The sequence below is a fragment of the Chanos chanos genome, chromosome 6, assembly GCF_902362185.1.
Source record: "Chanos chanos chromosome 6, fChaCha1.1, whole genome shotgun sequence".
Lineage (NCBI taxonomy): Eukaryota > Metazoa > Chordata > Actinopteri > Gonorynchiformes > Chanidae > Chanos > Chanos chanos.
In genome coordinates, this window is record NC_044500.1 from 26619049 (window position 1) to 26631885 (window position 12837).

A 12837-nucleotide genomic window follows, 5' to 3' on the forward strand; every position below is an offset into this window, starting at 1 on the left:
AACTGACAACTTAAACGTGACAAAGTTGATGAATCTTTTGTGCGTCTGAGATAAACTGAGAGAGAGAGAAAGCAAGTATTTATAATACATGAAAGCAAGAGAGAGAGAGTTCGTGCAAATGTGTGTGAATATGTGTTTGTGTATGTGTGTATGTGAGTTTGTGTAAGTGTGTGTGTGTGTGTGTAAGTGTGTGTGTGTGTGTGTGTGTGCGCGCGCATGTGTGCGTGTGTGTCTGTGTGCATGCGTGTGTGTGTGTCTCAGTGCCCCGGGGGCTGGTTGTCTCCTCTTGGAGGCCCCAGGGCTGTCCTAAGCTTGGCCTAAAGCCAACTAACTCTGGCTCTGTTTGTACAGGACATGCCATAGGAAGCTAAGACAACTGCCTAATGTTTGCCCAATCACTCTCTCTCTCTCTCTCTTTCTCACAATACAGCAAGCGGCTGCATTCCTCTCCTCTGTCCATACCTCTCTCTCTCTCTCTCTCTCTCTCTCTCTCTCTCCCTCTCTCTCTGTTTGTTTATCCTGTCCCCAGTTCTTTAGCCTATGGAATCTATGCACTTTCCCACTTCTGAGAATCAGCACACTGTACTGAGAACACTCAGAATGCAGGCCTATCAAACCAGCTGTGCAATTTTTGCCCCTCACACACACCCCACCCCCTCACCCCATCTATCTGTCTGTTAGAGGAGGAGGAGGAGGGGAGGAATGGTGTTAATACATGATTAAGAGGGAAAGACGTCCTGTTTTGTATCAGATACGACGCTACGTTTGACTCAGATCCCAAAGGGGTGGATGGTAAGTTACAGAGGACTGAACCAGGCTAAGTCTGACAAGAGCTTCTCTACTCACAGGCCAGGCCAAGACAGGAGCCTGTTGCTTATTCATTTTATTTTTTTATTATTTTTATCATGAGTTTGAACGAACAGCAGTTCCTCTCATGTCTCCCAAAGAAACCAACTGGCGATCGACATCGATAAAATATCAGCATCTTGCAGGCCATGTAAAAGTTTCCACATTACAGCCAGTCAAACCTCCATGAAATTGGTTCTCTCTCTCCCTCTCTCTCTCGCTTTCCTGTCTATGTTCTTTCATTTCCTGCCAAAAAGAAACGATGACCTCTGCTTTTATGCTCCAGTTTTATGTTACTCTAATACACCGTGCCGAATAACTTTTTTCGTTGCTACGCATAAAAGCCTCACACTAACTGCACCGTGGATAAACTCATATGAGTGTACCACAGTGATGCCGCCTTCCAAAAGTCCAAAACCGCCTTCCTTTCCAATAAAACAACATCTAACCATACTGCAGACAAGAAAAACAAATTACATCATTTTCATAAAAATAACCCCTATTTGAAATGCAAATTGGGGGACAGTTTTGCCTTTGAAAATGTCTTTTCGCACAGATACACCACACATAAGAGTAAAGGTAAGTCACTAAATGTGATAAATAGCTCATATGCAGGTTGTTTGTTTGTTTGCTTTACTTGTGCAGGTGAAAAGTGTTAGTTGTGTTTGTAAGTAGAGTGAGTGTGCATTACTCTGTAATAAAGTGAGCATTTGACATTGTAAGTAACAGCTAAGACTTTGTGGGCTAGTGCAAAAGCCGCAAGCAGCCAGGTATTGGACTTAAGGTGTTACAAAGGGGCTAAAAATACTCCCAGAGTTTCGTTTCATTTACATAACACTTCCCTTTGACCTAAGCTTGCTAGTCTAATTAAAACACCCTGCCAGAGACAGAAATACAGAGAAGGTTACAAAAGATTAAATTGACTGAAAATAAAAAACAACCTCTAACCTGTTGGGCTGAGGCAGCTGATAATTTTTCTTTTCATTTCACTTTTTTCTCATTTTTTCCACTATGTGCTATACTCCTGTTTTGTTAACCACTCAGAAAGAGTCTCATGGATTTAATAATTGTGTTATGCAGTGCTTATAACAATGTTATAAAGGGCTTAAAGGCTGAAAACTGAAGGAAGTGGAAATGATGTTCTGACTTCAACTGCACAAAGATTTACTTGGTTGAGATTCTAAAGCTAAAACAATGCTTTGTTTAAACACAGGTCTTCTGCAACTGTGCTAGGAGCCAAAATCTGGTTCACTGATAGAAAGCTTAACCAGATTTCATCATCACACCATCCATACTCACACACACACACACACAAACAAATAAAACACAAGCACACATGCACAAAGCATGCACAAAGGTCTGTTAGACATGAACAACATCCGGACTGTCTGAAATATGGATGTAAATCTGAGAATGTAAGCACATCCGTTCGATTTAAAGATTATCTAAAGAATCATTTATGAAAGGTAGGTAGTCCGATGAACTCTCTCTCCCCTCTTGAATTGTGCAGCATCTGCGTCACATGGTCTCCAACACCTCAACGCCACACGTTCAGAGAGCATGCACAAAGGTTAAAGCACTTCCTTACCAAGACGAGCAAAAATGAAAGCCGCACACACGTGGGTACCAAAGATCGACGCTAACTACGAGATGTCATCCTGTTTGGTTAAGTGCTAAGTCCCGCAAAGATATTTCCTATTTCAGAGTTTGAAAAGATGCCATTTTGTGCACACCTAAATGAAACCAATTCGCTCATACTGCTAAGTCCCTGAAGGACAAACGTACTGTAATGTTCTCTTGTCCGCTCTGTGTTTAACTCGAGCTAAACTCTGAAGAGGCCAGTTTAGAGTGTTTTTCAGGAGTTTATATTGTGCACTTATTACAAAAAAGTGTTTTTTTTTTTCCTCAACAAAACTGAGAGGGAGAACAGTTAGAGATACAGTTAAATAATTTCTCTCATTCTCTTTTAGTTCTTTCAAAGAAAGGCATCGGTCAGCATTTGTGGACTTTGAGTTCTCGACCACGCCAAGTGCACTACAACAATAAACTTCTGTCTTTCAAGTGACTGTCGGAGCTGAGGAGGACCATCTGGCTGTGTGGCTCATTTTTGGGCTTTCCAAATCCGCGAATGACATGACAGACCACTGAAAAATAATGCAGCCCCCCCAAAAAAAAAAACATCTCCTCCCTCTTCTCCTTCACCATAATGAGGAGCATAAATATGATGCAAGTTTGAGGGAGAGCTACTGCTTAACCCAACACCACTTCCTGAAAAGGGAGAGTATGTCTGAACGCCGATGGCACACCGCTGTTTTTGTAAGGCAGTTGGTAGGAAACTCGGGCCCCACATCAAGAAAAGCCTGACAGATCAAAGTGCATAATGCTAAAAGTGCACAGACGGGGAATTTGACTTAATGTGACAGTGTTTTCTACCTCCTCTGCGATATTCTGACTGTTTGCCACGGGGTCACCTCCAGACTGTTGCTTTTACAGATGCGTTTAAAGAGCACAACCATTGTGTGTACGAAATGTGTTTGATGGTTTAACCGAGAACATATGAATTTCTCATTTTGAACATTACAATATTTTAAATTACATGCATGCTTAAAGGTTCTTTCCTTAATTTTTTCTATTGCTGATCATCTTTCTGCACCAGTTACACCAAATTTTTTTTCTACAAATACTTGTTAAAATATGACTTGTGTATGTATATGTGCAGATATATTTTTTTTGATCATTTTTAACTGAGTGGCTTGTGTGGTTTAGATTATATTGGGACCATTTCTCTCCTGTCATGTTCACTCTTGTCTTCTAAACAATACCCACCATTGCATGTGATGTCCGTAAACAGGAAGTCCTCACCGTTGCTAAGAATGGGGTTATTCAAACAAATATTTAAAATCAGCAACCGTATTCTAAGCTTATGGAAAATGGAAAAATAAAGTTAAATGATTTAAAAATTTCAGCACAGTCACTGTTTGTGAACTGTTGGTATTTGCAGTGGAAGACAGGCTTGGGAGACAGTGTGACTGGCAGACAGAGAAGTCCAGGAAAAAGCTCTTCTTTTACTTCATGCCTTTTTTTTTCTCCTCCTGTACCGCGGTTCTTTTGGTGAGTTCTCTAGAGGTGCAGGCCGCCCTCTCTCCTCTACGGAAGGCTGTGGGTATTATTTACTGCATGCTTTAGCGTGAATCAGCCCTGTTACCTGTTACTCTGCATACAGCCGGGAGCCATACAAAGACACCATAACCCTCACAGCGACTCCAGCTGACTCCCTGCCACGGCCAATTAGCACACAGCCAGCTAGCGCTCCCAGCGCCACTGACAGTCCAACAACAACAAAAAAAAGGGGCAAGTTTTGCTGCCCTCAATTAATGCTTATATACCTTACCCTCTCTGTTCCTAGCTCCTGTTTGTTTTCTTTTCATTTGTTGTTTATCTTTTCTATTAGAAAAAGAAAAAAGGAGGGGACCGAGAGAATGAGATGAGCTTATGGACTCATTAGGCCATGGACGTGAGAGATTGAGATCATCATCATCATCATCATCATCATGGCTGTTAAGACACACTCGTCCACTTCTGTAAAGACACACTCGTCCAGTTCTGTTAAGATACACTCGTCCAGTTCTGTTAAGATACACTCATCCAGTTCTGTTAAGATACACTCATCCAGTTCTGTTAAGATACACTCATCCAGTTTTGTTAAGACACACTCATCCAGTTCTGGATGTGGAGATAAAAAGAGACACTCGCTCCACCATCATCACCATCATCAGCATCATCATCACTAGTTGGAAAAATTAAACTACATATTTGAATATTACGACTGTCCAACAAATCAAATTGGAAATACTAATAATAAAAAAATCACCATTTACAATGAGGCAACAGAATTCGTGGTAAAGACCCTAAATAATACATAAAAATGACCAAAATGATTTTGTGAAATACACGCACTGGGAAACAAAGGTGTAAAAGAGAAAAAATGTGTTCAGAAAAAGGAAATTCCGGACATGTCGATCAGACGGCCGAGCCACTCCGGGCAGACGAAAGACCACGCATCGCTGTGGACAGACAGAAGGCCTTGTATCTAACACAGATAACCCCCACATAGTTAAGGAGAGCGCGCAGGTCTGTGTCGATCTGAGTCACACTAAAGGAGATAGACTGTGAGAAAATGCATGCACAGCTCAACTCACTATGTTATCACCTCTGAGGATCACAATCACATGTACTATCACTGGACTCTACTGTGTGTCACTGTTTTTCCACCCAATTATGAAGTGTTTACCAATTACCAACGTGTTTAAAGGCCTTTAATAAACAGCTTTCAAAGACCAATGAGGATCAACAGTGTTTGGACACGTAGCGAAGCTTTGGAGTCAGTCCTTAAACACAAAACATTTCACCAAAAACACCCACAGACGGTGAAGCACAGATTTCACTCAGCCAAATCAGTTTTTGATTTGACTTGAACCACGTATGAGAACTGAAATGCTGTCGAAAAATTCCCAGTGTCTGATTTTTGGGGTCCTGTGGTCAACGTGATACCTTTATTAGTTTTACGTGCATCTACCACAGTTTTACCTCTAGAAAGAGAAAATGACGCCCCAGTTCCCAGCATGAATGAATGAATGGATGGATGAATGAATGAATGAACAGATAAATGAATATTCAGAATTGCCTGTCTCTCAGGTCAGGTCTGTTTTCTTCCAACTAATTAACCTCTCTGTGAGCTGACCTGTGAGCTATCGTCCTGTCGTGTGCCTGAGCGAAAATATTAACCTGCTCAAACATGCAAGATGCCCAAGATGCTGAGCTGATCCTACTACGTATAAATGCGACCAGTAAAATGAACAATACATTACAACAAAAGAAAAAAGAAAAAAAAAACCCCTCTACAACAGTATCAGAATAAATGTGGACACATGCACATGAAACATAATAAAACAGAGAGTGTAAACTGTGCAGACCCCTTCACCTCCTCTTCTTTCTCCCTATCTGTCTGTCTGTCTGTGTGCATGTGTGTATGTGTGTGTGCGCGTGCGTGCGAGTGCATATATAATATCAGTATAACAATTGCACACCTGAGGCTTATTCCCATCAAATCACATGCTCCATAGATCTTGCCTCAGGGCGTATTACCAATTTCAACACACCACATGCATCACTCACATACACACATTTTCTCACATACACACACACACAAAAACACAATAATCTCTTCTCTACACTGGAATCATGTCTACTGCTTACCAAGAGCACAACTGCTAGAGCCACTGAGTAATTAACACATTGTGCATTTGGCTTCAGTGGTAATTAATAAAGGAATTCTGTGTGCATACTTAACTGCAATTGATTGATTTTATTTTATTTCTAATTTAAGTCAAAGACGTTTGCACGTCTAGACATGCTGCTCGATGGCCCATTTCCAGTAATTGCTAAGGCTGGAGTTATTTTTAGTGTTAAAGCAGCAGAGAGAGAGAGAACTGAGAAAGAGAGAGAGAGAGAGAGAGAGAGAGAGAGAGAGAGAGAGAGAGAGAGAGAGCGAATAGATAAAGGCAGAGAGAGAGAAACAGAGAGAGAGAAAAACAGAGATAAAGAGAGAAAGACAGAGAGGGGTAGAAAGAAAGAGAAAAAAGAAAGAGAGACAGGTCTGATCTCTGCTTGTGCTGAATAACATGATGAGTAAAGTAATGGGCCTCAAACTTTTGTAAATGAATCAATCTCTAAAAATCACCCAAAGCCACCTACTCTGCTGAGAGCTTCCACTGAAACTGAAAAGATCTGGTCAGAAAGTTGTTCTGCTCATAGCAGACTAAAATGAGCATGTCAAAAAGCAAAAGAGAAAACCTTACTGATTCACATGTAGAATGCCCACCATTGTTGCTCCTCCTTCTTTACTACTTAAGTTTGTCTTTTTGCCTTTTAGAACATGCAGGATTGCATTGATGTGTTGGTTAACTAAGTCTGACCTTCAGTATGTCAGGGGACAGTTGGTTGCACCATTAAATGACTTGGTGACTAGCACAGTGTTATATGTTACAGGTTCTTTTGTATAATTTTCTCGCTAAATAAAAATCAATTTTAAGAATATATACTTCCCTCAGCTTTTTTTCAGTCTTTTTCCATATGGTTAAAAACCCTGAGAGATGTATCTGACAAGTCAAAAGCAGGCAAAAAAGTCAACATAAAATCAAGACATTAAAAACTGTGTGTTTTTACTGCAAGCTGCCAGGCATTTTGTGGTTGAGCGATACAAATGAATGCCCCAAAAATACATGGTGATCTAAGGTCAAAAGAAAAAAAAGAGTTTTTTTTAAATGACCTCAAACTTAAAGAGGCATTGTTTCATTTGGCAGAGTTGACTGTATTTAAAGCCATCTCTGTCAGTTTAAATCAGCGCGTCGGCACGGTAATATATTTCGATACTTTACAGTACCGTCAGTGTGGAGGGGGGAGAAAGTGGGCCAGGCACTCATAACCTAACCAACTTCATTTTTTAACGAAGTGAACTGGCCCCAGGCTCCTCACCAGTCATAATGCATTCAGCAAACAGTCTCTGGGTGAAACATGCATTTATGAAGAAATAGCCTTTAGTGTAGGAATGCACCGAGCGTATGCTTAACAAACAACACACCCACTCACAAGAGAGAGACACTGAGAGACACAGGGAGAGAGAGAGAGAGACAGGGAGAGAGACAGAGAGAGAGAGAGAGAGAGGGAGAGAGAGAGAGGAAGAGAAAGAGAGAGCAAGAGAGGGAGAAAAATAGCGAGTGAGTTAGAGAGAGGAGCAAGAGAGAGAGAAAGAAACAGAGAAGAGAGAGAGAGAGAGAGAGTTAGAGAGAGAGATTAAGCCGAAATCTCTGCTAAAAGTGTGTATGACTCAAAACTGCGCGGCAGCTCCCTACAGCACAGAGGTCTGCTAAATAAGAGAGCGAAGGCTCAGCAGTGACAGGTACAATCCTGCAGGATTTTGAGAAACCTGAGAAAGATAATGTAACAACACTCTCACAATGCTACAATCTCATTGGTAATGATTATCAAGGCCAGAGACGCAGCTAATCTGTTAAATTTGGTAACACTGTTGAATTTGGTGGCATGGTTCCAGTCAGTGGCGGCTGTGTAATACCACAATGGATCTGATGTGAGTGATATTCAAAGACAGACTGTATATCACCAAAAACATGATGAGTTATAGAGTGTTACTGTTATCTCCGTTTCCTATATGACTGTTTATCAAGATTGTACGTGGTCAGTTCTTCTCTCCTAACACATTTGTTATTGTCGGTTGTTCACAGAGGAAGTAATCATGACGTAAATTGGACATGAAAAGCAAAAGGACATTTTGTTTATCGCAGTAATGTGAACACAAGAGAAATTTCTAGAACATTTTGTTGTCGCTGATGGGTAGTTCTCTTAGTCCTGACATTATAATGTTCTTTTCATGTAACGCGAGCTAACATTCCTTTTCAAATAATCAGCAAGCCTGAAATATGGCTTACCAAATGGAAAAAACCCCCAAAACAAAACATGCACTCCAGTTGCACATTTCAGTGCATGACTTTGAAACACTCAGAGATAATGTAAAAAAAAAGGGTAATTTGGGTGCATGTAACATACAGGCAGTTCTCATCAGAGTTATATCGCCACATGAAGTGTTTGATGTAATCAGTGATCAGAAAGATTTTATGGATATAACCTTTACCTGTAGTTCAGTGTAAACTGGAACATCTTTAGCAAAAACTAAAACGACAAAACATTTCATGGTGTGTGGCCATGAACATGTCGTCATTTTTAACAGTTAAGATTAACAACAACAAGAACACAAAAAAATACAGTTCAATTACATGTTTTACCATTTAAATATTTCCATGAAAACCATAACTGGCTGAGATTTTACGGTTACCATGGTAATGGCTAACTTTCGTCATAACTGAGCTGTAAATTCTATGGTTGCAGGCCGGCGGTTTTGTTGTTGGGTATCCTATTTCTGCCCCGGTTTTCCTGTACAGTAACATGCTGAAAAGCGCTAGCTGCCATCCTCCAGTACAAGAGAAAAGTCATTCTCGTTACCGATCTCATGCCATAGGAACACACAAGGTTAGGATGTTATATTAGCGTGCTAGCCACAGGAAATGAAAGCCCCCTCATCACGGATGGCCTAGATTTCATACACACTTCCGGTTAGCGCTGTATAACACTGTATTGCCCGCCAATAGCTTTTCTACTTCACCGTCATTTTGACATTTCAAAAGCTGACCTTTCATGCAAGCATTCTCTATGCTAACCTTACTGCATTACTAAACTGGGAGGATTCAAAAAGAGAAAAAAAGAGATTGCAGACTGTTTTTTTCTCCTCTCTGAAATATGTTGCATAATATCTACTTGCATAAGATCATTTTTCAATGTATAGTGTGACAGCCTCCCAATCCCTGCTCTGATTTTTTCCATATGTCTCCAGGCACAAAAGCTAAACTGTGTGTTAGACTTTCATAAACACAGCTCTCTAAATTAAGAGTAATTTACAACCAATACCACATTGAAAATCCACATCAGAATCTGAACTTTGCCACGCTGCAAGTCATAAATCAAAAGTCTATGCATGGTTGCATTATGAAAGCATTGCACTCAGTTCACTTAGCTAGGCATGAAAGCTCCATCTCTGCTCAACCACATGCTTCTCCTCTCTCTCTCTCTCTGTTTCTCTCTCTCTCTTTCTCTAGATGTTTTTCTCCACTTCATGTTGTCCATTGCTCTTCCTGGCAACCTGTTACATGTAGCTGTGGTCTAACTGTGACTGATAATAGTGAAACCACCCTTAAACAACATTCTTGGTCACCTGGCCTATTTAAACATCTCCATGTTCTTTTCTCTGATTTACAAGATTAGAAATCACTTAAAGTTAGCAGTCTCCTTTCTGCATTGCAAATTCAAATTGGTTCAATGTTCAAATGAAGAAAAATATTATTTTTAGAGCACACTCAAAGAGTTTTAGGTCCAGTGAGCATACCATTCTACATACTACCTCGGTCCTCAAATATATATGTACATATTTTGTGCGCTCTCTCTCTCGCTCAGTGTGTGTGTGTGTGTGTGTGTGTGTGTGTATGTTTGCGCACACGCGCGCGAGAGTGTGTACGTGCGAGTTTCTTGTTGCCCTTACTTTGCCTACCACCCAAATCATACAGGCCTGCGACAATCATTGCCAAAAGATGAATTACGATCTGCCATCTGAAAAACTGTATTTAAGAAATCTTTGTATGTAATTCGATATCTCTTCAAAACGCTGAGGGTAGAAAAGCACGGCAAACAGCCTGCAATCACACTGGCGCTCATGCATACATCTCCGATAAAAATAGGAACCGGGGAAAAAGGAGACATTAATCAATGTACCGTGAAACTCATTAATTGCCACATTTGATTAGTCCCGAGAGAATAGAGTAAGCCAACTCAAATGCCTTTAAAGTCTGGCTAATAGCATTTTTGCAAACAGTGCAAATCTAAGGAAGCTCTTCACATTTGCGTAGAAATTTGTCAAGACGCAAGGAATTTACTTTTTAAGGATAGCGGATGAAAAATCACAAGTACAGACAGCCGAAATTCAGTATCAACTGTTCCGACATATACCTTATTTGACAACCAAACTACAAAAAGGAAAAAAGACAGAATTCTGCGTGAAGTGGTAGGCCTGTTGGAAAACACAGAAATAAGTGAATATAGCCTTAGGTTAGTGTGACTGTTAATAGACAAGTAAATTGCACAGTGCATGGTAAAAAAGCGACGAAAGGGGAAAAGGGAAAAATTAGTCTGTTGGCTAAACTGATTGTATACAGGTTCGATGCAAACAAAGTGACAGGTGCCCTAACGCCAGTGACATCTTAGGCGACAAACTGACCACGAATCAGTTTTTCAAAATCAAACCTGACTGTTCGCTAGGCTGGGTCTGTGACTGCCAAATTCGTTATGTATACGTAAACAACTAGATAGTGGAAAACGGTGGAGAAGAATTAGTGAATATTGCACATGATGGAGAGTTTTGAGTGCCTTGTCTCCTTTGAAAAGAAAAGCATAATTAAAAAATAAAATAGCTAACTCGCTTTCAGGTGCGTGCAGGGCAAAAGAGCTCACAAACCCGCAGCCGTGCCCTGAACCTAAACCAACTCCATTTGCTCTCGTTTAATAGGGCTGAAATTCATTTTGTGTTTTATGGCTGTTGCTTTTATGGCCCGGGGGTAAGAGCTGACCGTGGCGCTCATCTTTTCAAGTTTAGTAGATGTAAGATTACGTTGAGGTCCGTTTCAGATTTGATCATATCAGTTCAGAGTAGGTTACAGTAAACTGTGTGCAACGCATATAGCCTCTCACACGGTTTCTTCCGCGCTATTCTGATACATCATTTCGTATACTTTTAAACATATTCATATCTGTGCGGCATAAAGTTAGCTAAACACTTTAGGTCGTGTAATCTATGTGCAGAGCGACGGGTGTGATTCGCAGACTTACTTCTGTGTAATTACTGAATTCCCTCTAACACGTGGAATTAAACGCAGCTACGTCACGGTTTTCTCAGATCAGGAGCAAGTTTTGTCCAAAAGACTCAAAGGTCTTTCTTTTGCATAAACCCACACAGATACATTCCAGATCTTTATAAGCCATTTATCTAAAGAAGCGAACGCATACAGAAAATGAGAGTATTACGTCAGTATTTGAATCCCGCTCATACATTTCGCACTACGTCCAGAACTGCTGGCAAAGAGCGCTCCATCTTCTCTCAGGGAAAATGCTGGCATTGCGCCTATGGCAGGACAAATCTACCGCCGCTTTCCCTCAGGTACAGTGTCAGTTTTTAACAGCCATCCTCGCTTTGAATGTGGCATCCAAATTGACCCGGAGTTCCAGAAGAGTTAAGTGACCGCGTTCAGATCCCGAATTCCCGGGGGATGCAACTAAGTTTGGGCACATCCGCACATCCCCAACTATCAATGCCCTTGCTTGGACTGCTTGCTCGTCATGCTACTATGAATTCAAGCGGTTCCTAATATGAGCAAAATTATCAAAACAACATGCAGAAGAGATTACACTGTATCATAATTCTGGTCAACTATTAAAACCGCAACAGAACGATGCAACTGGACGCATGGTGTAAGCTATCTTTGAGGGGAAAGTCAGCTGGCGCGTAATGAAACAAAGCGTAGTTGGAGGGTAATTACCTTGTTGCAGTGGTAATAGTCCAGAGAACTGAGGCTGGAGTCAGTAGGTAATGAACATGAGCCTACGCTTGAAGGGGGTGCAGGATAAAATCTCACGTCCATCTCAAGCTTCGCTAGACTGAAGGCATGAAAACAGGTTCAACGTCTGTGAGTCCTCTCTCGCTCTCCCTTGCGCTCTCTCTCTCTCTCTCTCTCTCTCGCTCTCTCACTCACTCGGGCTCTATTGTTAACCCAAACAAAAAGAAACAGAACGATTGAAAGAAAAAGGGGTTGAGTCTTTCCAAACACTCTTTCCTCACATCCGTTCGTGGTCTTTATCTCAGTGGTAACCACCAGCATTGATGCTCGTTTTACATGTTTATGTTGCTATATGCTTTTTACGCTATATGCAGGTAAAAGTTCACTTTGTAAGACACCAAAAACCAACGAACGTCCAAAACAGTTACCTAGTAAATATTCAATCGAAACTTTCGATCCTGCATTTCCGTGGTCTTAGATAATTATCACAGATTTGTGTTTCAACGTTAGTGTATGTGCAGAAGTCAGTATATATTTTCCCTTTACCGCACTCACTTGCGTTCTCTCTCTCCGCTTTGTCATGTGCTAGCTCTGTGTAGCCATGCGTTGATTCAGTGGACCGTTCTCCTCCATGCCAAATGCCAAGCGACCTCTGCCGATGAGAGCGGGAACAGAGAGAATAGGGGACGGCGGAGAGAGAGAGAGCGAGAGAGAGAGAGATGAAACTGGACTGACAACTGCCCCAGTTACGCTGGGCCAA

The 12837-nt window shown here is 41.1% G+C and overlaps 1 protein-coding gene across 1 annotated transcript in view; it reads right to left on the reverse strand.

Moving 5' to 3' along the window:
• The window catches only part of tox2 (TOX high mobility group box family member 2), a 92742-nt gene extending 80581 nt beyond the window's left edge, over nucleotides 1–12161 (reverse strand). Inside the window, 1 exon segment of the mRNA XM_030778554.1 lies at nucleotides 12060–12161. Coding sequence (XP_030634414.1) covers nucleotides 12060–12161 — 102 coding nt within the window.
• Between the last annotated feature and the right edge of the window lie 676 nt (nucleotides 12162–12837).